Raw genomic sequence first — 26,822 nt, forward strand, 5'->3', positions numbered from 1 at the left:
GATGTAATATGGCAAAAAACAAAACTAAAACTAAACACCGTGCTACAAGTGGTTAAAAGACTGTCATGAACGAAAAAACGTCAACTGAACCGGGGTTTGTGCTTATATTGTGGTATGGCGGGGCATTTCCATGCAATATGCCCCCACGCCACCTCTACGTCCATCGGTGAGTGCTGTTATTTCTGTTAAAGAGTATATATTTCCTCTAACTTCCAATGTGACTCTTACTGCCTGTAATATATCCCTTTCAGTAATCGTGCTTCTTGACTCTGGTTCAGCTGATTCAGTGTTACACAGCCTGGACAAAATTTGCATTGTTCCTCCTGAATCCAAGGCTCATCTATCAGCTGGATTCTACTTTCTAGGACCCTGGCATAGGCTTTTAAGGGAGGCTGAGGAGTGTGATTTCCTGATAATTGAAATACACCAACACCCACCCCCCTCCCCTTCCTTCCCTTCTCAAAAATGTCACATCAACCTTTAATATTATTTTGCTTTATAAGTTTAAAACTATTGCGTAAAACTGGGATTGTTTTCACTGTACGCATGTTTTCACCTCTCAGAAGTGATTATAGGCCTATGTGTATGAACTTTCATTACCTTTCCCTTTGGCCTCCTACCTTTTACCTTAAAAGCTTATTGACTTATACCATGCGCCATGACTTGCTGAAATCTATACACTAGGTTAAAAATTAAACCAGACAGTACATGTTCAAGCAGAACACGGATAATCCCACACTCTGTCATTCGCAAACATGAGATTTGTGGTCTGTTTTCTTTCTCTGCTCACTGTGTTCAGCGCTGGACAATGTGGGAATATATTAGTCTGGTATACTGAGGGCAGCCACTGGATTAATCTGAAGATTGTGTTGGACACTTTATTGGACAGGGGACACAATGTTACAGTGTTGGTTCCTGATGGCGCGCTCTTTATGAAAGCCAACGAATCGGATCGCTTCTCCTACCAGCACTTCAGTGTGTCCACATCTGCACAGGACATGCAAGATTTCTTTGATGAACTTTTACATTTCTCAGTGTTTGAGATGGAGAAGTCAAACTTGCTTGAGATTCAAATGAAATTCTTCGAGCTTGGTTCCAAACATCAAGATGTGAGTTTGTCATACTGTGACGGCATTCTGAAATCTCCGGAGTTGATGGACAAATTGAAGAAAGGAAAGTTTGACGTCCTCCTGTCAGATCCAATGTACCCGTGTAGTGATATCGTGGCTGAAGAGCTGAATGTTCCCTTAGTTTACACGTTCAGATTCTCCGTTGCTCATGCAGCAGAGCGCATGTGTGGTCAGATACCAGCTCCTCCATCATATGTTCCTGGAGCCATGAGTAAACTCACAGACAAGATGAGCTTTACTGAGCGAATCTTCAATATGCTCTTCTACCTTTCTCAAGACACTTTATCTAGACAAATATGGAAAAGATTTGATAACTATTACACTGAATATTTTGGTGAGTAACATGAAGCTTCCAAATAATAATTGATCCAAAAAATTGCATGCACAGAATGTAAGATATATATATTCAAGTCACCAGATGATTGGTTTTGGGTGTGTTCCTTTAGCTAAACAAACACAATTTGTAATTCTATAATACTTCAGTGAGATTTATACATCATCTGAAAGCAGAATAGATAAGTTATGGTTTGGTATGGTCTGAAATGGTATAATTAGTTTGGACAGAGTAATAGCTGGCAGAGATGCAACTAATTAAGAATCTAGAAACTAAGGCTTTAGAAAAAATCTTAAAGTTGAGAAAATAGCCAAAATGAAAGTCCTTAGCAATGCATATTACTAATAAAAAATGGCATTTTGATGCCTCTGCAGAAGGGAATTTAGGGAAAATAGTTTTTTTTACATATTATCTAAAACACTTCATTTCAGGACGGCCCACTTCCTATTGTGAGATGATGGGTAAAGCTGATATCTGGTTAATCAGAACCTACTGGGATTTTGAGTTTCCACGGCCATTCGTGCCCAATTTCAAATATATTGGAGGGCTTCACTGCACCCCTGCCAAGCCATTACCCAAGGTGAGTCTGTGTTTTTAACATTCAGCTTCATTTGTTGGTACAAAGCATGCCTACAAGTCTAAGAAGAGTTCATTATTTGACTGAAAATAATGTTTAGTGAGCAAGTCACATGATGTTATGTCTTGATCACCAGCGATCTAACCACCAGAGATGCAACACACACATACACACACACACACACACACACACACACACACACACACACACACACACACACACACACACACACACACACACACACCTGCTCCAAGTCTCCACTTTCACAGCTGATGCTGCTTTTGGACTGATTATTGCTCTACATATACAGCACACTAACACACAGTTGTCAGAGTCTTATCTACTGTTATCTGTTAAAGTGGCATTACAACTCGTTTCCTTTGTCTTGCTTTTCCGTATTTTGACCCTTGCCTTGTAAATCTGTTTAACCCTGTCTGCCGCCTGCCTTCTGACCTCTCGCCTGTTACTTTGACTACGTTTCTAAATTGCCTGTATACATCTGTTTGCCCCAGTGTTGACCACTGCTTACCTAACTCTGCATTTAAACCAGCATGTGTATCTGCGCCTCTGTTGTTAGTGTCACTTCCCCTGTTACAATGTTTTTATGATAGTCTGAATGAATTATGTTAATTTAGTTCACTTCATTGAAAAACAACAGCTCATAAGAGTTATTTGTTCTTGAATCATACTATGTGGTTTGGGTTAATTTTGGAAAAATTAATTTCTTGCTGTTATTATTATTACATATTATTATTATTATTTCATATTTTATTGACTATCTTTATTTTACCAGAAAACTGCAGTATATTCTACAACCCCAATTCAGAAAAAGTTGGGACAGTATGGAAAACGCAAATAAAAAGGAAAGTAGTGATTACTAAATTTACTTTGATTTATACAACAAACATTATTTAATGTGTTCCTCAGGATTAAATTTTTTAAAATTTAGCATTTAGCAATTTAGGACCAATAATCAGGTAAATTGGTTAAATAATGATGTAATTTGAAACAAGTGATTATAATTATGATTTGGTACAAAAGCAGCATCCAAGAAAGGTCTAGTCCTTTAGGAGCAAAGATGGGCTGAGGATCGCCAGTTTGCCAACAAATATGTGAGAAAATTATTGAAATGTTTAAAAACAATGTTCCTCAAAGAAAGATAGGAAAACATTTAGATAATTCACCTTTAAAAAAGCATATCATAATCTAGAGATTCAAGGAATCTGGAGGAATTTCAGTAAATAAAGGAAAAGGGCGAAAGTCTAAGCTGAACAACTGTGATCTTTGATGCCTCAGGTGGGCGGCACTGCATCAAGAATCATCAATCATCTACTGTATAAGCAATATCACCACATGGGCTCAGGACTACTTTGGCAAACCTTTGTCAAGTACCACAATATGTAGTTACAGTCACAAATGCCAGTTAAAACTGTACTGTACCAACAGGAAGCCCTATGTTAACAATGTCCAGAAGCGCCTTATCTTTGACTTATCTGGGCTCACAGGCATCTGGGATGGATTATCACAAAATGGAAACGTGTACTGTGGTCAGATGAATCAGTGTTTCAAGTATTTTTTAGAGAATAGGACACTGTGTGCTCCGGACCAAAGAAAGAAAAGAATCATCCAGACTCTTAACAGCAACAAGTCCAAAAGCCAGGGTCAGTTGTCAGGGTTGTGTCAGTGCCCTTGGCAAAGGTAACTTGCACTTCTGTGATGGCACCATTAATGCTGAAAAGTACAGAGATTTCAGAGCACAGTATGTTGCCTTCTTATCCAGGGACACCATACATATTTCAGCAAGACAATGCAAAATCACATTCTCCACACATTGCAAAGTCCTGGCTGTGGAGGAAGAGGATACAGGTATTTGACTGGTCTGCCTGCTGTCCTGACCTGTCTCCAATAGATTGAGACAACGAAGACCCCATACTGTTGCCCACCTTAAGACTTGTTTGCAGGAAGAATGGGACAAAATTACACCTGAAACACTTCATCACTTGGTGCCTTCAGTCCTTAAACGTCTTTTAAGAGTTGTGAAAAGGAATAGCAACATTATGAAGTGGTAAATGCTTTACTTTTTCAAATTGTTTTCGAAATGTGTTGCAAGAACCAAAATTGTAATACATGCTTATTTTGAAAAAACTAAATAAATAAAAAGTGTGAGGAACAGTAAATTTAGAAAAAAAAAATTCCATACAGTCCCAACTTTTTCTTATTTGGGGTTGTACATGCTGCAGCATATTACAAGTTGTTCATAAATATGTCGAATTACTTTAGGCAAGGCAAGATTATTTATATAGCACATTTCATACACAGTGGCAATTCAACACCCTGTAATAAACTTTAAACACCCTGGTCCTAAACATCTTTAGTTTAAGTGTTTTTGTTGTTGTGCAGGACATGGAAGAGTTTGCGCAGAGCTCAGGGGATGATGGGATTGTGGTCTTCACACTGGGGTCTATGATAGACAAAGTGCCCAAAGAGATGAGCAATAGAATCGCCTCTGCACTGGCACAGATACCACAGAAGGTAAGAGATCATCCCTACAGTACAGCCTTTACTTTCAAGTATCATAAACAAATAAAAACTGCTTCTAAATGAATGAACTGGAATGAAATGAAGTCATTTTAGACATTCACATTCATTTGTCTATAATCTTAGTTATTACTATGATCAGTTAAGAGTGATTTTGTGTAACTGTGTTGCAGGTCTTGTGGCGATACGGTGGAGAGAAACCAGATACTCTTGGTGAAAACACTAGAATCTATAAGTGGATGCCTCAGAATGATTTATTGGGTTTGTATTATCATTTGTGACTAGGCCAAGTAGAATTTAATCATGCATCACAGCCCGAATGGCCTCAACACACTCTATATTTTTACTCTAATTGCAGCACATTATTTGGCAAGTAATGGTGCTTCGTTCCACCACTGTTTGTTGATATACTTTGTAAGTATGTTACTTTAATGACAAATGTATCCATTTTTCTCAATCAGGCCACCCCAAAACCAGAGCGTTTATCACTCACGGAGGCACTAATGGCATATATGAGGCCATATATCACGGTGTCCCGATGGTCGGGATCCCCTTGTTTGGTGACCAGCCTGATAATTTGGTTCATATGACCACCAGAGGTGCTGCTGTTGTAGTAGACAGCATCAAGAGCATGCAGCCACAAGAACTGGTGGACAAAATCAATACAGTCATTAATGACCCTTCGTAAGTCACTCATTTGATCTGATTTACACTCTTATCAGTGCATAATACTGCAGATCTCTGGACTTGCTCCTGATTATCTAAGGACTCCTACTCTAGAATAATTGTATTTTTTTCTCCGCAGGTATAAAGAGAATGCAATGCGTTTGTCCAGGATTCATCACGACAGACCAATGAAGCCTTTAGATGAGTCTGTGTTCTGGATTGAGTTCGTCATGCGCAATAAAGGTGCAAAACACCTGCGTGTGGAGGCCCACAACCTGACCTGGTATCAGTACCACTGTCTGGATGTGTTCGCTTTTCTGACCACTGTCCTGACTCTAGTCCTCTACATCTGCTTTAAAATGGCCAAATTCTTCATCATGCGCTGCTGCTTTAGATCAGAGAGGAAAAGCAAAAAAGAGTGATTTGGACTGATAGAAATATTGGTGCGGTTAATATAAATATACCTTTCTAGAAGTTACATGTTTATACCTAAAGGGTTCATGATGGTACCTCAACACTTTTTGTATTTTAGGTGCTAATAGGTAAACTAAGCACTTTTAAAGAAACACTCCACTTAAAAACATAGGCTTGTTTTGCAGCTCCCCTAGACTTAAACGGTTTAGTTTTACCATTTTTCCCAATGCCTTTGAATCTCATGTTCTGCAATTGAAGGGTGTGTGGAGTCAACTTCAAGTGCACTGGAGGGTAATCCAAGGTGCTTCTGTTTTTTAAATTTAGTTTATCGATGATTATGTGATCAAGTTAATAAAAGTTTGATTGTTAAAATCAGAGGTTCCAGTTTGAGTTTTATTCTTAATATTACAGTTTGCTCTTTCCCTCAGCTGCCTGGGGTTGAAATTAAATAGCAGCATTTGCAACTTTCTAGGGTTTAAAATGATGAGACCTGGAGAGATATTAAGAATTGTGCTGTATTAAGGACTACAAATAAAATTCATGTAGTTTTGTTTCATATAGCAGGAAATGTCCCGGTGCTCCCTATGGCCAGTTCGCCACTGTGAATGGATTTTCCACTGTAAATGTAGATATCTAAACTTAATGAAACAGTAGTCTACATCATCCTGGTTTGTGATTTATTTCTGTTTTGATGATCTGTTGTATAAGGGTAAATATGCTGCTGCTTTGATGGCATTTGACACAATTTCATATATGGGAATTACCATCCTACATTACACGGGTTCAACCGCACGTTGTGCAGTGGGATGCCAAAATCAAAAGTACAAAAATAGAAAACTTAAATTTTACCGTACACCACACTGCTTTTAATGCCAACCGCAAATGTCTTTGGCTAACAGCCATCAGAGGAGCTGAATGGAGTGAGGACCTAATTAAAAATGCTCGACTCTGCAGTTCTCATTTCATATCAGGTAAGTTCAGGCTATGCTGAATCATACACATTACTCGTTTCTGATTGCAGCAATGATTTCAGCAAAAACAGTTAAATATGGTGAATTAAACTGTAGACACTGAATGCTAAGAATGAAATGTAAACATGTACGTTCACATACCCTGCCATACAGGTGCAGTTCGCTGTCAGAATGCAGTTGTTTTGCTTGTTAATGATAACCCAGGCCTTGTATAGCTGTCTTCTTTCCTTGTCTTTGGCTAGGCAGAACCTCGGTTTTTAGCACTACAGAGTTTTGAATCTGGTAATCATGGAGCATTATTTCTTGCACATGACCACACAGAACAACATTGTGTGCATCCAAAGACTTGTAGGTCTTTAACTTCTCTCTTGTAAAAACACTTGAGTTGTATATTTGGGGCTGGATGCTTGGCCATTTTGTCTTATCCAATATCCATTGGGAGGGTGCTATCACCAATGGACCTGTCAGACGAACGCCGCTAACTTTAATGTTAATTTTGAAGAAGAACTGCTTATCAGGGTGACAAGCTGTTATAATATGCTAAAAGCATTATGTAAATTATATATATAATCAATATAACTTATTTCTAATACAACAACAAACTCTGTACCGCATCGGATGTCATCCCCTCGCTGTAACTGATGGCGCTCCCAATTTTTTTTTCCACAACCTCGCTGCGTGCGCATCCTGAATGTTTAAAAACCGGTAATTCGCCTATAGATAAGATGATGATGATTACTGTTTGTTTTACCAAATAAGGTGATAGTCTCTTCACTGTAATAAATATCTGACTGTTTACTAACCCTCAAGTGGTTTCAAACCTCTATGGGTTTTTTTCTTCTGTTGAACACAAAAGAAGATATTTTGAAGAAAGCTGAATACCTATAACCATCGTACTTCAATAGTAAAAAAAATTGCTATGGAAGTCAATGGTTACTGACAGGTTTCCTGCTTTCTTCAATAAAATCTTCTTTTGTGTTAATCAGAAGAATCAGAGGGTAAATGGGTAAATGAGTAAATGATGGAATATTCGTTTTTGGGTGAATAAAACTAAGCGTCATTAATAGTGTTGTTAAATATTACCATGAAAAAAAAAAAAACCAACCAACCATGGAAAATATGAATTTCAAATAGAGTATATTGCAAATAAGATAAGCATCACTAACCTCAAACTCCATCTTCCAACTTCATTAAATAACAAATTACATTATTAACACTGTCACTGTTAGTATTTTTTTTAAGTCCAACAACAACTTTATAATGACTATTGCCCAATGCCAATTCTATTTTTGTACCTCTACCCCTTCCCCTTGGCCCTGCAAACAGACTGTGAAGGGGAAGGGCTTCAAAATGTACCCCTTAGAAATGGGACAGCACTACAGCACCTGCACACATCATCATATGTCATCGTATGCTTTTGCTTCATATGAGATTGACAATCGCGACTGCTGTAGTTATTCCAGTTGTGTTATTTTTTGGTATTTATCTTCAGGACATCACTGAAGGCAACAATATCATGTCATCATAACAATATAATGTGGCAATAAACTCGCAACTGTACTGTGCATTTACACCCTGGCCATGTTCATCTATGTAAAGACAAGAAAACAACATTAACATTATAGCAGACACTGTAAATAGCTCATTCCCAGCCACTAGACTTTTCTGACAGGGTTTTCGACTGTCATCGAGTGGCAGAATGTTGTGGGACTGCTATACAAGAGTTATTATTACGTGTTATAGATAGCGAAATTTAGCATTTTTAACTACATGCGAACGTGCAAAATGATAGAGGTAAGGGGAAGGGCTATGAGGTGGAATTGGGCCTACGTCTGGCAACAGGCTAAGAGTCGATTGTTTGGGCTACAGTACGTATTTTTTATGTCAGTAGCTATGTTTCCATCCACCTATTTTGATGCGCATTTTGGATATACGCATTAAAAAAACGGTTGAAGGAATCACCATGATGAGCATCCATTTTGAAAATGCGCATAAAAAATCATGCGCATGACTGAGTAGGATAAACTTTTTATTCGATATGAAAAGATGCGCATAAACTGCGATGGAAACACTTTTACCAAACAAATTCCAGTATGTGCATTAAGAAAGGTCATGTGATTTTGCTATCAGAGATCATGTGATGATAAAAATGTGTGTGAATGGACAAACCAGCAGGCTGAGCACACTGTAAAACATCTGAAATGTTGTTTTGGTCATTTTAAAACGGCGTAACCATTCCTGTATTCCTCCAGAATCAAGAGCATCTGTCCTCCTCATCTCACGCCTCTCGAAGGCCACCACACGTTCACTGCGTATCAGCATTGCCTTCTGAGGTACAAGTCATTTATTAAATGAGGAAAAGATTCACGCAGCTTTTCCTACTGCAGCAAATTCCATTTATACTGTTGATATTTGGCACCAGATAATCAGGAAGTGGCGATTTTGTTCACTTTGACTCATTTGATGGAAACGCTGCTTAATTCGCACGTCTTTTATGCGATAATCCAGTTTTGCGCATAAAGTTAATTCGCATTTTTGGATGGAAACAGCTAGTGATGTGCCCCTGCTGTAAATCGTTCGAGAAAACAGATTTTTTTATTATTACCATAGACTGTAAAAGATATGGACGTAGTATCTGTGACATCACCCACTGGTTTCTGAAGAACCCAAAAGAAACTACAAGTAGGCGTGGCTAACTATTGCCATTTTGTTAGTGTGTCATCACACTGACCGGGGGGATACCAAACAAGGGCAAAGAGGCGGAGCGGAGCTACAGACACCTGCTAGCATTTTGCTTAGACAGGCTTTTCTGAAGCTGCAGTCACACTGGGCTTTTTCTCCCATAGACTTCCATTCATACGCACGCGAATGCGTCAGACCGGAAACGCAGGGTCATGCGTTAAGTTTCGCAGTCCGCTGCAGTGCAAAGTTCAAGCTTGGTGAACTCTGACCTGCAAAATCGCATCACTTGACTGCGTGAGACCAATCGAGGATCAAAACAGGACCCCTCTGGACAGAAATTTGTGTGTGACCGCAGCTTTTGGGAGAAACACTTAATACTTTTTTTTTTTTTTACCTGCGTTTGTGTTCTGACCACATGTGCTTACTATATCAATAAATTGTTTAGACTTCTAAAAACACTGTTGTAACACATTGAGCCACTTAATATTGTTCTTATGACGTTTTTCTACAGGAGGAAAATGCTAATTACATCCAAATACTTGAAATATAGTCTGTGTTAGTAAATGCAAGGCTATTGATGAAATCCAGGCATTAAACTGTATGACAACATTTCTGATGACTATTCTAGAGCCTACAGCTAATCAATCTGTCAGATTCTGGAGTACTTTACAGCTCTACAGAAAATTATAAATGATAAATAATCTTAAATAAAACAAATACATTTATAGATATGGTTTTTGTAAGGACAATTAAGTGCACACAGCATGGCATATCATCTGATAATTGTAAGAAATTATTCCAAAAGGCAACTGACTGTGTAAAGCCACATAAAACCACACAAAAATATGATGTATATGCCGAGTTCAGCAGCTAATCAGCAATAATCAGCTGAGGTGAAGTGACGGCGACCAGTGAGACCTAGCTGTCACTGAAGTGGCCACGCCCTTTATGCAGACTTAATACAACTTAATATAAACTAAATGGATGAGTTATAAAAAAAATTCACCTCCTCACAGTTGTTATGAAGGGTAATATTAGCTATATGAACCAAAATCGTTCTTTGTACCAGGCTGCAAACACCTTTTTTCTGTTGCAAAGTTGACCACTTTAACAGTGGGCTCAATAGAAATTTGCTCTATTATGGAGCCAGGACCAGCAGAATTTCGATGAATTGCAGTTTCAGTTACTTACTTCCGTATTTGCTTCATGAGGGAGAGCTGGAGGTTGCCACTTGATTAATACGCTTGGTTGCCAGTGCTGGAAATGCATTTTCTCTGGGTGTCAATTACCACCTGGTATATCTGTGCATTAATGGCAGATAGGCGTAGCTATTAAATTATTTTCCTTTTTAGTTAGCAGCATAGTGATAGTGATAGCGCCCCACCCCACTGCCTTTACTGTTGACCAACTCCAAAAAAGGAAAACCAATGTACCATAAAAGAGCCCATAATCTTCAATACTTGCTTTACACAAGATCTAAAGCCATAAAAAAGGTTTGCGTGAGAAAAGGAATCAAATGTAAGTGATTACTCACAGAAACTGCACTCTCTCCCGCTGTAGTGCTCAAATTACAGTTAAGCCTAGGTTGCCAGGTTTCGCAAGAGTAAAGCCCAGTAATATAAAACTCAAATTATGCCACCACCTATTCGCAAATTACACATTTTACATCACTATTATAAATATAAAGTGTTACTTTTATAAAAATAACAATGTTATTGTTATCTATTATCATTAAAAATGACTGATAATCAGGGTGCAAATTAAACATTGACGATCAGGGGTGAACTTGTAACGGTAATGTTAATTTGTGTAATACAAGCTTCAGTGAATCAAAAGTATGTATTTATTTCATTCATTCAGTTTCTTTTCGGCTTAGTCCCTTTATTAATCCGGGGTCGCCACAGCGGAATGCAGCGGAACCGCCAACTTATCCAGCACATGTTTTATGCAGCGGATGCCCTTCCAGCCGCAACCCATCTCTGGGAAACATCCATACACACTCACTCTCACTCATACACTACGGACAATTTAGCCTACCCAATTCACCTGTACCGCATGTCTTTGGACTGTGGGGGAAACCAGAGCACCTGGAGGAAATCCACGCGAACGCAAGGAGAACATGCAAACTCCGCCCAGAAACGCCAACCGACCCAGCCGAGGCTCGAACCAGCGACCTTCTTTCTATGAGGCGACAGCACTACCTACTGTGCCACTGTGTCGCCTGTATTTATTTAAATTAAATCTAATTTATTAATCAAACGTATTTAAGTTTTCAGTGTTTTGAAGGATATTTAGTGTATTCTGACCTGCTGCAGTATACTTTGATTTGCTTTTTCAGAGGTTACTGTAGGTCAAACTGTACAAATTGTCCAGCAATTTTACTTTACTTTTAGGCTGTATGTAGAAACAAACAGCCATTTTACAAGAAAAGTATCTTTTGAACACTTACGGTGTCTATCAGTGATCTAGATCTGCCGGTTTCTGACTTTCCAATAATTTTTTTCTTGCACATAGACTGATTGATTGGCATGATATTGCGTTCACAATGGTATGAACTGTTATAGGGGTGGTCAAATGTATATTCATTCATTTTCTTTTCAGCTTAGTCCCTTTATTAATCTGGGGTTGCCACAGTGGAACGAACCGCCAACTTATCCAGGATATGTTGTACGCAGCGGATGCCCTTCCAGCTGCAACCCATCACTGTGAAACACCCATACACTTCCATTTACACACATGCACTACGCACAATTTAGCTTATCCAATTCACCGGGACTTGTGGGGGAAACCGGAGCACCCGGGGGAAACCCATGTCAACATGGGGAGAACATACAAACTCCACACAGAAATGCCAACTGACTCAGCCGAGGCTCGAACCAGCTACCTTCTTGCTGTGAGGTGAAAGCGCTACTCACTGCACGACCGTGCTGCCCCAAATGTTTATGTATATTATTTAACTATTCACCCCCCCCCCCCAAAACATGTTATCTTAACATCGTTCAGGAAGGATCAGGCATTAATTAAGGGGGTCAATCCCCCCAACCCCCCATGTAATTCGCACCCTGTTGATAACACCACTGACATGGTATATCCATTCAAGATTCATTCATTTTCCTTCGGCTTATTCCCTTTATTAATCAGGGGACATCAGAGCTGTAAATTACATATACTGTACTTATTATTTTTCAATTATTTAGCAACATTTTTCTTCTATTTTACATAATTCATCTTTATTTCTATAGTGCTTTAACAGTTATGTCCAAATCAGCTTAACATAGATGACGAAAAGAGAATAAAAAGCAGTAACAATATTTCATACAGTGGAACATTCAGCAAATCAGGCAGTCCCAGAGCACCTGAACCTCACAAATATATCCTTACTCATCATCCTAGCACAGTTTTTTATCATTCGGTAAAATATTAATTATTGTGGGTAGAGTAAAATATTTCAGTGCAACCAGTAATGTAGTTGAGGCAACAACAACAAAAACAAAACACCACTCTGCTGTAAGGGTTAAAGGTATCAAAATCCGGCGGTAAAACAACGGACCTGGCAACCCTGGATAAACCCGCGAAAGCTGTTTTCGTCGACGCGCAATTCCATATCAGGACAAAAAAGCACATTTAATTGCCTCTACACGGTCGTAACTTTGAATTTTAATATGCAGAATATGCTTTCGTTCAATATAAACAAGCCAACGGTAAACAAATACAACATAGCTAAAATGAACGATCATAAGTGCTTCAAGTATTTTAATCACAAAAGAAGATTAAATAGCTGAGCTTTCCTTTCTTCATTACCTGAATGCTTTACTTCTTACTGGTTAATAATTAATGTTCTGTAGCCTACAGTATACTGTAGGTGCTGTGAGGGTTAAAGGCGGAACACTGTTGATTTCATATTGCTCTCTCTCTCACACACCATCTAGTTGGCAAACATGAGACTGTCGGTGTGTTTTCTTTCTATTCTCTCTCTCTTCAGCGCTGGAGAATGTGGGAATGTTTTAGTTTGGTTTACTGAAGGCAGCCACTGGATTAATCTGAAGATTGTATTGGAAACATTGATTGACAGGGGACACGATGTTACAGTGCTGGTTCCCGATGCTTCTCTCTTCATGAAAGCCAAAGAATCGGATCGCTTCTCCTACCAGCCCTTTAACGTGTCTATGGATGAACAGGAGATGAAAGTCTTCATTGAGGAGTTTTTGTATTTTTCACTGTATGAAATGGACCAGCTGAACTTTCTCCAGATGCAATCAAAAGTCTACGAGTTCACCTCCAAACTTCAGGATATGTCTATTTCATACTGTGACGGTGTGCTGAAAGCTCCAGGGTTGCTGGATAAATTGAAGAAAGACAAGTTTGATGTTGTTTTTTCTGATCCGATTTATCCATGCGGTGATATTGTGGCTGAAGAGCTGAACGTTCCCTTGGTTTACACTTTCCGGTTTTCCCTTGCTCATGCAGCAGAGCGCATGTGTGGTCAGATACCAGCTCCACCATCATATGTTCCTGGAGCCATGAGTAAACTCACAGACAAGATGAGCTTTTCCGAGCGAATCTTCAATATGTTATTCTATCTGTCTCAAGACGCCTTTGCTATTTTTGCCTGGAAAAAAATTGACAACTACTACACTGAATATTTTGGTGAGTAAAGAGCTAGTTCGAGTCCAACAGGTATTTATTTCCTCATATGTATTTACCTAACATTGTTCATACATTGGCCCAAAAACATAAAGGACATAATTTGCATGTGCTAAAACCAAAAACAATGCTTTGTGTTTACATTTTTACATGTAGATATTTAAAGTGTGAAATCAAAATGCAGAATGTTAATCTTTAGACAAATAATTCATTTGTGCAATTAATCTACTGATTTTTATTTAATTTTTGGTAATCTTCAAACTCTGCCCAACTGAAAAATCCAGCTTAAACCAGCCTAGGCTGGTTGGCTGGTTTTAGCTGGTCGACCAGCCTGGTTTTAGAGGGGTTTTGGCCATTTCCAGGCTGGTTTCCAGCCATTTCCAGCCTGGTCTTAGCTGGTCAGGCTGGAAAATGACCAGCTAAAACCAGCTTGACCAGCCAAAACCAACTATGTCCAGCTTAAACCAGGCTGGTCAAGCTGGTTTTAGCTGGATTTTGCTGGTCATTTTCCAGCTTGACCAGCTAAGACCAGGTTGGAAATGGCTGGAAACCAGCCTGGAAATGGCCAAAACCCCTCTAAACCAGCCTGGTCAACCAGCTAAAACCAGCCAACCAGCCTAGGCTGGTTTAAGCTGGATTTTTCAGCAGGGTGACCATTAGCTTCCGTATTTAGAGTGGTTGTTCTTCTCTGTTGACGTGTTTCACAGCTTTAGCCACAGTATTCTTAATTATGTTGCTGAGACTTTTATTTCTATATGCGGAAGTATGCAGAAGGACTTTTAATTTTCACTAACCTGGGTCAAGCACTTCCGGTGAACTGTACTGTATGCAGGTTAGGCATGGGCAGGTATAAGATTCTGACGGTATGATAACCTTGGATAAAAATATCACGGTTTCACGATATTGTGCTTACCGCTCTTAAATATATTCTTTTTAAGTGTCTGGGTAAAAAAAATAAAATAATAATTGTTCCTCTTTGAAAACAATATAGGGCGAAGCAGTGACGCAGTAGGTAGTGCTGTCATCTCACAGCAAGAAGGTCGCTGGGTCGCTGGTTTGAGCCTCGGCTCAGTTGCCGTTTCTGTGTGGAGTTTGCATGTTCTCCCTGCGTTCGCGTGGGTTTCCTCCGGGTGCTCCGGTGTCCCCCACAGTCCAAAGACATGCGGTACAGGTGAATTGGGTAGGCTAAATTGTCTGTAGTGAATGTGTGTATGCGTTTCCCACTGATGGGTTGCGGCTGAAAGGGCATCCGCTGCGTAAAACAAAATGCTGGATGAGTTGGCGGTTCATTCCGCTGTGGCGACCCCGGATTAATAAAGAGACTAAGCCGAAAAGAGAATGAATGAATGATCAACCTGGGTCAAGCACTTCCGGTGAACTGTACTGTATGCAGGTTAGGCATGGGCAGGTATAAGATTTTGACGGTATGATAACCTTGGATAAAAATATCACGGTTTCACGGTATTGTGCTCACCGCTCTTAAATATATTCTTTTTAAGTGTCTGGGTAAAAAAAACAAAAAAAATTGTTCCTCTTTGAAAACAATATATTTATTTTTTTGAAAGATTTCTAATATTTTGGAGCAGTAAACATGTCAGGCTAAATAATTTAAATGAATCATTGACTTCTGCTGTCTTCATTTGTCAAAAACACAGAATTTCTTTACAATTTTAAACAGCATCTTTGGATTAAATATATATTTTTCTGCTGGAGATACTGTTGTCCTAAAAAACAAACAAAAAAGTAAATAACAAATCTTACACATACCTTAGGACGTGCATTACAGAAAATTTTGGCGGTTTTAAAACCTTGACTTGTCCAAACCGCGGTATACCTTGAAAACGGTTATCTGCCTAATGGAGTTACAAAATTGGCATGTTTAAGGTCTGTTCTCCAAAAATGACTGATTGGTATACGATATAAAGTGGGTCTCAGAATCAGAAGAGGCACTGCATTAAATTACATTTTCCTCCACCATGTCTTTAAAATATGACAGTTTATTTTACTCCAGTATTTTCAGTGAAGTTTCTGTGCTAGCCTGCTTATCCTGATTGCGCTAGCGGTTACTTTTCATCTCATTATATACTTGAACAACTAAATGAATGCTGAAATCTATCTAACTGATTATATTTTAATTACATTACAACATCGATGCTGTAAAAGGAACCATATGAAATTGAAAAAAGTGACATTAAGCGTTCACCAGACGTTTATCGGTAAGAAGAAACACTAGCTGTGGAAATACCCTATTCCACAGGTGTCAAACTCAATTCCTCTGCACATGTCTGAACAGTTTAGTTCCAATCATAATTAAACACACCCGATCTCACTAACTGAGTCCTTCAGGCTTGTTTGAAACCTACAGGTAAGTGTATTGAAGCAGCGTTGGAACTAAACTGTTCATGGCTGCGGATCTTCAGGAACTGAGTTTGACACCTCTGCCCTATTCAGACTGAATACTCAGACAATACTTCAGACAGTCTTCCCTGCAGAGTTTAGTTCCAACCCTGCTTCCACCTATCTGTAGATATCAAACAAGCCAAAAGCACTCAATAAGTTTGATCAGGTGTGTTTAATTAGGATTGGAACTAATGCTCCGGTCACACTAGAGTTTGTGTGTGAGAAATTCTGTGTCGTACGGCGCTGCGAAAAGGGGCGGGATTAAACTAGATAAGACATTTAAAAAGCGAGCGATTGGTCCATGTTTTAAATTTCTGCCTAGAGAGGTCATGTTTTTATCTTCGATTGGTCTCACTCAATCGTGTGATGCGATTTCGCAGGTCAGAGTTCACCAAGCGTGAACTTTCCAACGCAGCAGACTGCGAAAACTTGTCGCACGAGCTTGCGTTTCCAGTCTGACTCATTCACATGCATATGAATGGAAGTCTATGGGGAGAAAAGAGCAGTGTGACCGCAGCTTAAACTGTGCAGGGCTGCGGCCATCCATGAACTGAGTTTGACACCTGCGGCCTAAATGGATTAACAGATTACCAAAACAAACCCTTTTTTTTCAGTGGATTAACTTGCACGGATTAATTGTTTACCTAAAGGTTAATGTTCACTAGCAAACTAAACATTGCAAATTTAGATTTTACACACTTTAGATAAAGTAAATGCATCTATTCATCCTCCTCCCAGGACGACCCACTTCCTATTGTGAGATGATGGGTAAAGCTGATATCTGGTTAATCAGAACCTACTGGGATTTTGAGTTTCCAAGGCCATTTGTACCCAACTTTAAATATATCGGAGGGCTTCACTGCACCCCTGCCAAGCCATTACCCAAGGTGAGTCTGTGTTTTTACATCAGGACCTATATTCTGTCAAAGGTTAAATTGACCCAAAAATTTTAATTATCCCATGATTTACTCACTCATTCTGAAGCAGGGTTGCCAGGTCCATTGAAATTCCCAGTCCAGTGATACCTCAAAAACCACAAAAAAAGAAAAGAAAAGAAATGAGGCCCGATTTTTGCTCCTTGAGAGTCAACTGCTGGATTCCCAGAAAGTGAAAGGTTTAGCATACAGTATCTTCTCGAATATTTTGTGATACACATAGGGCTGTGCAATTAATTGAAAATTCGGTTTCGATTCCGATTTTGGCTTCTAAACATTAATCGAGATAAACGATTATTCCATCATATACCGCCCCCTTTCCAGTTTATTGCGACTTTCTGATTTGTCCTTAAGTCGCTGGAGAGGCAGTGAGGGTCCTTTTGATTTGTGACGCGCTGATGGCTGATACAGACACGCTGAGCCCAAGATGTTTTTAGACAAACTTTATATATTTATAGTTGAAACATGACAAACAAAACATCAATTTATGGGTAAATACCTGTTGTCTATGGAGCTGATTATTGCATTGTATAGAGTTGTTGTGGTTGCTGTGGCGTGTGCTGTGGCGTTGTTGCTTGTGCTGTGGCGATCAACAAAAAGTACAGCTACCCCACTCTCCTTCTCTCCTCCTAACACCTGTGGGATTGTGCACAAGCTTTATTTGGTCTAGCAGGTGCGAGGTAGGCCCACGTGACTAAAAACATTAAACGTCACAGTGAAACCCAAAACTAATCAGTATACAAATAAACATTATATTAAATGAAAAGTAATATGGCTCCTATACAGTTGTACACATTTGTTGCTCTGCAAAGCTCAGTTTCACGTGAACATTACTAAAAGCATGTACTGTAATGTAATGTTTGCAGTCGGGATGCGACTGCATTGATGTACATTCGAATCATTCATGTTTTTAAAAGCGTGAAAGCGATCGCATGCTGTTGTGTGTGTGCGCTCAGCCTCAGAGACGAGCAGAGCACACACATCTAAAGTCATCTCAATGTGAGCGCTTTAATGGTCAAATACATGCAGATTTGTGTAAAAACGCTGTGATTAATGATTATTTATATTAACCCTCATTTATGCAATAAACAAACGAGTTGAGAATTAAAAGACATGTAAAAGAGAAACCATAAATCAGAACCGCGCTGCTCTTAAAGTGACAGCGCGCAATATTCCTGCTGCTGACTGCTTTAATCATTAATCAAACAAAAGGAGAAAATCCCTCACTGCTCTTGACTGAAGGACTTTTGTAGCTGTAATTAAAGTTTTTTTCTTACAGTGAAGATGCTTAAAGCACAGTTTGTTTCATGTTTTTATCCTATTGTATTTATTTCCCTTTCCTTATTTAAAGGGAGGAAAATAACCGTGTATATATACAGTTGAAGTCAGAATTATTAGCCCTCCTGAATTATTAGCGACCCTTTACCCCCCAATTTCTGTTTAATGGAGAGAAGATTTTTTCAACACATTCCTAAACATAATAGATTTAATAACTCATTTCTAATAACTGATTTATTTTGTCTTTGCTATGATGACAGCACATATTTTTTGACTAGATATTTTTTAAGATTTGAGTGCGATTCACATGCTTAATTAGGGTAATTAGGCAAGTCATTGTATAACAGCAGTTTCTTCTGCACACAATAAAATATATATATTGCTTAAGGGGGCTAATAATATTGACCTTAAAATAGGCTTCAAAATATTTAAAACTGCTTTTATTCTAGCCAAAATAAAACATATAAGCCTTTCTCCAGAAGTAGGTAGTGCTGTCGCCTCACAGCAAGAAGGTCGCTGGTTCGAGCCTCGGCTGGGTCAGTTAGCGTTTCTGTGTGGAGTTTGCATGTTGCATGTTCTCCCCGTGTCCATAAAACAAATGCTGGATGAGTTGGCGGTTCATTCCGCTGTGGCGACCCCAGATTAATAAAGGGACTAAGCCGAAAAGAAAATGAATGAATACTGTGAAAAATTACTTGCTCTGTTAAACATCATTTGGGAAATATATTAATAAAAAAAAAATTCACAGGAGGGCGAATAATTTTGACTTCAACTGATAATCGTTTTGAATAATCTTCATTACAATTATGACCAAAGTAATCGTGATTATGATTTTTCCCATAATCGAGCAGCCCTAGATACACATACTATACAGTATACCTGCTGATTAACCTTTTCGTCTTCTGTCAACACAAGTATGAATAAAGGTCTCCTGTAGGGAATCCATGCTTTCTTAAAGAAAAGTATCCATACTTTGTAAACCGCTTTGAGTCATCTGTCACCTTCTTCTCCTTCTTTTACATTAGCGCCATCAGCTGGACAGGAATGCGCTTTTCTAAAATTATAATTAACAAATAATTTTCATTTTTGGGTGAACTAACATTCATTCATTCATTGTCCTTCGGCTTAGTCCCTTATATATGAGGGGTCGTCAAAGCGGAATAAACCACCAACTATTCCAGCATATGTTTTACGCAGCGGATGCCCTTCCAACCTCAACCCAGTACTGGGCAACCCCCATACACTTTCACATTTCCACACACACTCATACACTACGGCCAATTTAGTTAAATTAATTTACCTAGAGCGCATGTCTTTGGACTGTGGGAAAAACCAGAGCACCCGGAGGAAACCCACGCCAACATGGGGAGAACATGCAAACTCCACACAGAAATGCCAACTGGCCCGGCCTGGACTCGAACCAGCAACCTTCTTGCTATGAGGCGATCGTGCTAACCACTGAGCCACTGTGCCACTCAGTGAACTAACAAAGCCTCTGAATTAAATAAAAATAAAGTGTAGCGCAAGCTCTGTGATTAGTCGGCTTGGTAGTGCTGACGAGTGTGGACGTGGCTGAGAGCCGTGCGAGCCCTATGGAGTGAGTGTTTACAAGTCCTGTGAAGGAGCTCCGGATGGAAACTGTTGTTTTGTGTTTACCTTATGATTAAAGTTGTTGCACGTCCGCCGGTTCCTGCCTCTGAATGAGCGAGTTTGAGCTAGCGTTTGAGCTTAACTTGTACATTAAGGTAGCGTTCAGAAAAAGCAAAACAGTAGTAAAGAAACTCGACACAGGAACATAAAAACCTCACTGCCAGCTAGTGTTATTGCAGAGTAATAACAGAGTGTTATTGCAGAGTAACACAAACAGCACACAGAAGTATAAATGCACAACTACGCCCATTGCATGCGCTGTGGGTCACAAGGTGGCTCATTTTGCATGTTCACGTGAAGGGGTAGGGGTGTCCCAATTTTCTTTAGCGTGAAGGCGTAGGGCTAAGGGGAAGGCCTATATACCCCTTCAAACTAAGATTTTTCAGGAGTACACTCGAAACCAAGGGGTAAGAAAATTTTCCAGAATACACCTGCCACAACGGCAACATGGCTGCACCCGGAAGTAAGGAGATCCACAAATGAGTATTTTTTTGTCATTATTTCGAATTTTTACAACAAACAAGCACGTGTTTAATATATAACGCGTTCGTGTTTTAATGTCAAGCTTACAAAAAAAAACGCTAAAATAAAAACAGCTAAATTTCGCTATCTGTAATCCATGATAATAACTCCTGTACAGCAGTCCCACAACATTCTGACTCTCGATGACACTCAAATACCCTGTCAGAAAAGTCTAGCGGCTGGGAATGAGCTTTTTACAGTGTCCGCTATAATGTCAATGTTGTTTTTGTGTGTTTACATAGATTAATATGGCCACTGTGTAAATGCGCAGTACTGAGTGATTTCCTGAAGTACCAAAAAAAAATTGCAACTGTAATAACTACAGCAGTTACCATCGTCGATCTTACATGAAGTAAGAGATCACGATGACGGTGCTGGTGCTGTTGTGCTGTCCCATTTCTTAAGGGTGAATTTTGAAGCCCTTCCCCATTCACAGTCTGTTTTAAGGGCCTAGGAGAAGGGGTAGAGGTACAAAAATAGAATTGGCATTGGGCCTTAATAAGTGGTCAGCAACCTTTCTACAACTCTGAACTTTCTACAATCAACTACATTGTTTCTTTATGCACTGTTTTGTGTGCTTTAGTATCGTGGTGGAACCCTAGAGCGACAAGGAAACCAGCCTGTATAGTAATACAAAATAAAGAAGAATCATTTGGCGTAACTTTCAAAAATGGTGACTAGTTTTGATTCCAGTGAGATTAGCATGGAGCCACCTAATGTGAAACATAGAACTATTTTTAACACATTTTTACAAAAAGTTTTTTTACAACACAAAATGAGTGGGGAACCCTGAAAAAAGGCTATTTCTCAGATTATATTAGCTTTACCATGCAATATAGAATTACTTTTTTTTTCGTCAGCAGTTTTCAGTGATGCCAACTTTTTCTGTTCTTTTTGTTTGTGCAATGATTGGTCAAAAAATTTATTTAAAAAAAAATTGAGGTAAGAGTATGCTACAAAACACACACACTTAAAGATGGAGAATTGGAGGAAAAAACACTAATTGAATTGGGCCAATTTATTCTGATCAGCATAATTACTTGTACTCTTTGTTTGAAAAGGGCCTCTAGTTTGATTTAAAAATACATGTCTTGGTAAAGTCATATTTATGTGCAGTAGAACATTCCATAAATGTACAGTGCTCTGAATTATTAGCCCCTGTGTATTTTTTTCCACAATTTCTGTTTAACGGAGAGATTTCTTCAACACATTTCTAAATATAATAGTTTTCATAACTCATTTCTAATAACTGATTTATTTTATCTTTGCCATGATGACAGTAAATAATATTTTACTAGATATTTTTCAAGACGCTTCTATACAGCTTAAATTGGCATTTTAAATACTTGCTGTAATTGCTGTGAAAAATTCAGTCCGCTGTTAAACATCATTTCAGATATGTTAGAAAAAGAAGAAAAAAAAATCACAATAGGGCGAATCAATTTGACAGTGACAAGTTCACAGTGTTATTTTTATGTGCAGGACATGGAGGAGTTTGTGCAGAGCTCAGGGGATGATGGGATTGTGGTCTTCACACTGGGGTCTTTGGTAGGCAAAGTACCCAAAGAGATCAGCAACAGAATCGCCTCTGCACTGGCACAGATACCACAGAAGGTAGCATGACCACAAACTAACATGCATTTCCTCTTGATGTGATTAGCAAGTCACCTACGTTGAAATGAGTTTTATCAAGGTTATCAGAGTACAGTCTCATGAAACACTGATCAGTTGAGAGTGATTTTGTGTAACTGTGTTGCAGGTCTTGTGGCGATACGGTGGAGAGAAACCAGATACTCTTGGTGAAAACACTAGAATCTATAAGTGGATCCCTCAGAATGATTTATTGGGTTTGTATTATCATTTGTGACTGTAAAATACTTTTATTATATACTTTTATTTATTAAAGTCTGTGTGTAATCCAAATTTTGCTAGCGCACATTGTTAATATTTTGGTGAACAGTTAATTGGTGTAAGTTAATCACTGAAAAAAATGTTTAATTAAAGTCTGAGCATTTGCTTCAGCATTTGGAGTGGTGGTGCTACTCTGATGTCAGTTTGATGCTTCAGCTACAGTATTCTTAACCACACCCCTCTTAGCATTAGTTTGCTATGAGGCAATGATGCACAAAAAGAAAGCCCCGCCCCCTGCTCAATATTCTGTTTCAGTTGGAAGTACATCAACATACTGAAATAAAAGTATCTGCAACTTTCAGTTCACGCAGACTTTAAAGATTAAGGCCATGTCCAGCCATACATGGTAGGGCTGCACGATATTGGAAAAACTCATATTGCGATATTTTATTTTGCTGCGATTTAAATTGGCATATGAATACAATTTCGGCAGATGACTTCAAAATCATTCACTTTGATTGGAATAATCTTGTAGAGGAGTGAATCAAGAAAATTGCAAGAATAAATAAATAAGATAGAGCAAAGATAAAAGTGAATAAGTAGTCCGATATTCAATACGATACGATATTATCATGATATTTTGCTTTCTATAATGATAGATCAGGATATCAGCGACATATCACAAGAAAACCATCCACATTATATCATGATATTTGTAAATGAAGAGGGAAAATCGCTTGAAAAAGTTCATTCATTCAGTCTCTTTTTGGCTCAGTCCCTTTATTAATCAGTGGTCGCCACAGTGAAACGAACCGCCAAGTATTCCAGCACATGTTTTACACAGCGGATACCCTTCCAACTGCAACCCATCACTAGAAAACACCCATACACTCTCATTCATTCATGAAGCAGCTTCCGGGTCCAAGAGCTCTATTAAACTGTATGGGGAGAGTCAACAAACAGTAATAATAAACGTTTAAAAAGTGATGTAAAACTTTCGAATATATCAGAATCAGTTTTATTGCCAAGTGTGCTTCACACACACAAGAAATTTGTTTTGGCTACAGAAGCTTCCAGTGTACATGAAGTGACAACACAAAATAAATATGAAAAAAAAAAAATGAAAAACATTAAACCAACCCAGGCTCATTCTGAGAACGTAGTCCCGGGGACGTTTCTGGAGACCGCGAAATACGTCCCGGGAGGTACGTATTTGTGCAGTTTTTGTTTTCGCGAGTCCGCGAGAGGCCGCTGTGCGCGCTTTTTCCCGCGCCGTTCTCGCGTAAACCCGCTAGAGGCCGCTGTCAAACGTCCTTCCGCCTGTCTGCCTGGATGACAGAATGATTGACCGTGCGACCGGCCAATCGGCTGACCCACCCTCCTCCGTCCCTAAACCCAACCAACGACGATTCACAAAAGCCGTCCAGAAAAAGAAAGCCCTCGTCCGATTTTTACCACGTTTTCGGATTTTGACCACATTCTCACCCTGTGACGAACTTGTCCGCTTCATTTTTTGGATTTTGTTTTTGTTTTCTTACCTGATTTCTGGAACCGCTCTTCCCCGGACTCGAACCCGGTTGTCGTCGTCGTGGTCAGCCCCTCTCTGCGCCTCGAGTCCGCCAGAGTACACGAAGAGCTAACCGGACAAACTGGCTGCAGCAGGAAAGCCCTCCACACGGAGGCGAGCGGCCGGCTGGTCGGCCGGCGAGCGCCGAAGGGAACGGCGTCACACCGCCCCGCAGCGTTCGCTTAAAAAAATGAAATGCAGCCGTACGTACCCCCGGCTACGTATTTCGCGGTCTCCAGAAACGTCCCCGGGACTACGTTCTCAGAATGAGCCTGGGTTGCAACAAACAGATGCGGTTAGTCAAGAAACCTGGATGTTGAGTTGTATGTACAGATTGTTATAAATATACAGGTTATATATATATTATATATATATCCATGTCTAATATCTGATGGCCAGAAAGTGATTAATTTTTTATAAATTGTTAAAATTTTGGTATTTGTGATGCAGCCAGTCCAGAGACAGATGTGTACACGATGATTTTAAATAAAATTCACTTTAATGTGTGATGGGACTAAAAAGTGTCCGGAAACGATAATTTTCTCTATTCAAATGAGGAGCCTGACCCAGGAACAGTATTCTATACGTCACTGACACCTCGCGACTTAACAAGCGGATTACGAATGCACATGTTGCGATATCGATGCTGAATAGATATAATGTGCAGCACTAGTACATGGGTATTTTTATGAATACAGTTTTCACTGATTTCGTTTATATAAAATAATCTCAGTTCACGTGAAAATGCAAAGAGCACTGTGATGCATGTTAAGGGCACGCAGAACCAACAGGGGGCGATAATGACACTTTTATGCTAAGTCCACACCAAACGGGGAATTAAGTATTTGCGTGAGTTAATTGCATACGTCAATGCAAACGTGAGAACAGAGGCGAATTTCCATCCCACGGGTGAACAACACGAAATATGTGACGCACTTGCTGCGAATGTGGGGAATTCTACCTCATTCCCTTCCACGTTTGCTGTGAACCCAGCCAATCAGAAAGGAGAAAACAGCACACATGCTGATGTCATGAGACGAAAACTCTGGTTGTAGTGTCAACAAGACAACACTGTACCTGGAGTTTCGGAAAATCTTAACCCTGGCCTGGAGTTTTCAGAAAGTTTCTGTTTTAGTCAACTTACACTAAGTTTTGATTTGGACAAACAGTGAAGGCTGATTTATACTTCTGTGTCAAGCGCACACATGGTCTGGCGCAGCCTTCACTCGGTCGCAGACCCCTTGATGCCGACGCTGACCTCCCAAAAAAAGTAACTACACATTGCACCGATACGTAGCACAAGCTCTGTGATTGGTCTGCTAGGTAGCTGTGATGAGCATGGGTGGTGCTGAGAGCCGCGAGCCTGATGGAGTGAGTGTTTACAATTGTGGAGTCCCGTGAAGGAGCTCCAGGTGGAAACTGTTGTTTTGTGTTTACCTTATGATTAGGCCCACACTAAGGTCTAACACGCTAATCTTGTCTTTGCATGTGTTATGACATACAGTAAGCCTTGCAGTCTATCTTAATCATTAATCTTGCCTTAATACTGTCTCCTGATTCAGGTCACCCCAAAACCAGAGCGTTTATCACTCACGGAGGCACTAATGGCATATATGAGGCCATATATCATGGTGTCCCGATGGTCGGGATCCCCTTGTTTGGTGACCAGCCTGATAATTTGGTTCATATGACCACCAGAGGTGCTGCTGTTGTAGTAGACAGCATCAAGAGCATGCAGCCACAAGAACTGGTGGACAAAATCAATACAGTCATTAATGACCCTTCGTAAGTCACTCATATGATCTGATTTACACTGTTATCAGTGCATAATACTGCAGATTATCTAAGGACTCCTACTCTAGAATAATTGTATTTTTTCTCCGCAGGTATAAAGAGAACGCAATGCGTTTGTCCAGGATTCATCATGACAGACCAATGAAGCCTTTAGATGAGTCTGTGTTCTGGATTGAGTTCGTCATGCGCAATAAAGGTGCAAAACACCTGCGTGTGGAGGCCCACAACCTGACCTGGTATCAGTACCACTGTCTGGATGTGTTCGCTTTTCTGACCACTGTCCTTACTCTAGTCCTCTACATCTGCTTTAAAATGGCCAAATTCTTCATCATGCGCTGCTGCTTTAGATCAAAGAGGAAAAGCAAAAAAGAGTGATTAAAGTCAGAGAGAATTCTTTTTTGTGGCACTGAAATTTGCACTTTCCTATGAACTCAACTCGAATTTATCTCTCATTAGGGTGTTCTTCAGCACCACATACTTTGGTTGAACTCTTATCTTACAATATTAATTAAAATACAGCCATTTTAAATCTTAGTTGTTCATTGTTGCTGTCGCCTTGAGTTTGATTAAATCTTAAAGCACAACTTTAACTGTTTTGAAAATATCAGTGATATGAGAAGTGCTACTATAGCAATATATATATTTAATATAATCAACTTTTTCTCATAAATAAAACAATTAATAGACTTTTATGCAGATACATTGCTGTATTTTTTGTACTGTGTTCTTCCTTCAAATGTGTGATCATTCTAATGTTGTTTGGACGAGCTTGTTTTCCTTCACTGGTTAAACCTCTGCTAAATAACCAATGATGTAATGAAAATATTCATATGTGAAAATATTCAAGTGTGAAATATTAAAAGTTAGTA

At 39.3% G+C, this 26,822-nt stretch overlaps 2 protein-coding genes across 3 annotated transcripts in view; both read left to right on the forward strand.

Moving 5' to 3' along the window:
* Nucleotides 1–6,034, forward strand: part of LOC130228869 (UDP-glucuronosyltransferase 2B15-like) — a 46,116-nt gene extending 40,082 nt beyond the window's left edge. The window contains exon 7 of the transcript XR_008837815.1: nucleotides 5,788–6,034. The gene's annotated coding sequence lies outside the window, so the exon portion shown is untranslated. The remainder of the gene's footprint in view (nucleotides 1–5,787) is intronic.
* LOC130228868 (UDP-glucuronosyltransferase 2C1-like) lies at nucleotides 714–26,822 on the forward strand. 2 transcript variants are annotated; one of them, XM_056457353.1, is made up of 7 exons: nucleotides 714–1,464; nucleotides 13,336–13,959; nucleotides 17,095–17,243; nucleotides 22,224–22,355; nucleotides 22,501–22,588; nucleotides 25,722–25,944; nucleotides 26,046–26,822. In XM_056457353.1, exons 1-7 carry the CDS (start codon nucleotides 756–758, stop codon nucleotides 26,326–26,328), a joined length of 2,208 nt encoding a protein of 735 aa, XP_056313328.1. In that variant the 5' UTR covers nucleotides 714–755; the 3' UTR covers nucleotides 26,329–26,822. The 2 variants fall into 2 exon arrangements, with proteins under 2 accessions (XP_056313328.1, XP_056313327.1); XM_056457352.1 differs by lacking the exons at nucleotides 13,336–13,959; nucleotides 17,095–17,243; nucleotides 22,224–22,355; ... (1 more) ...; nucleotides 25,722–25,944; nucleotides 26,046–26,822 and adding exons at nucleotides 1,896–2,044; nucleotides 4,442–4,573; nucleotides 4,753–4,840; nucleotides 5,041–5,263; nucleotides 5,385–6,034.

The sequence above is a fragment of the Danio aesculapii genome, chromosome 5 (assembly GCF_903798145.1).
Source record: "Danio aesculapii chromosome 5, fDanAes4.1, whole genome shotgun sequence".
Taxonomy (NCBI): Eukaryota; Metazoa; Chordata; class Actinopteri; order Cypriniformes; family Danionidae; genus Danio; species Danio aesculapii.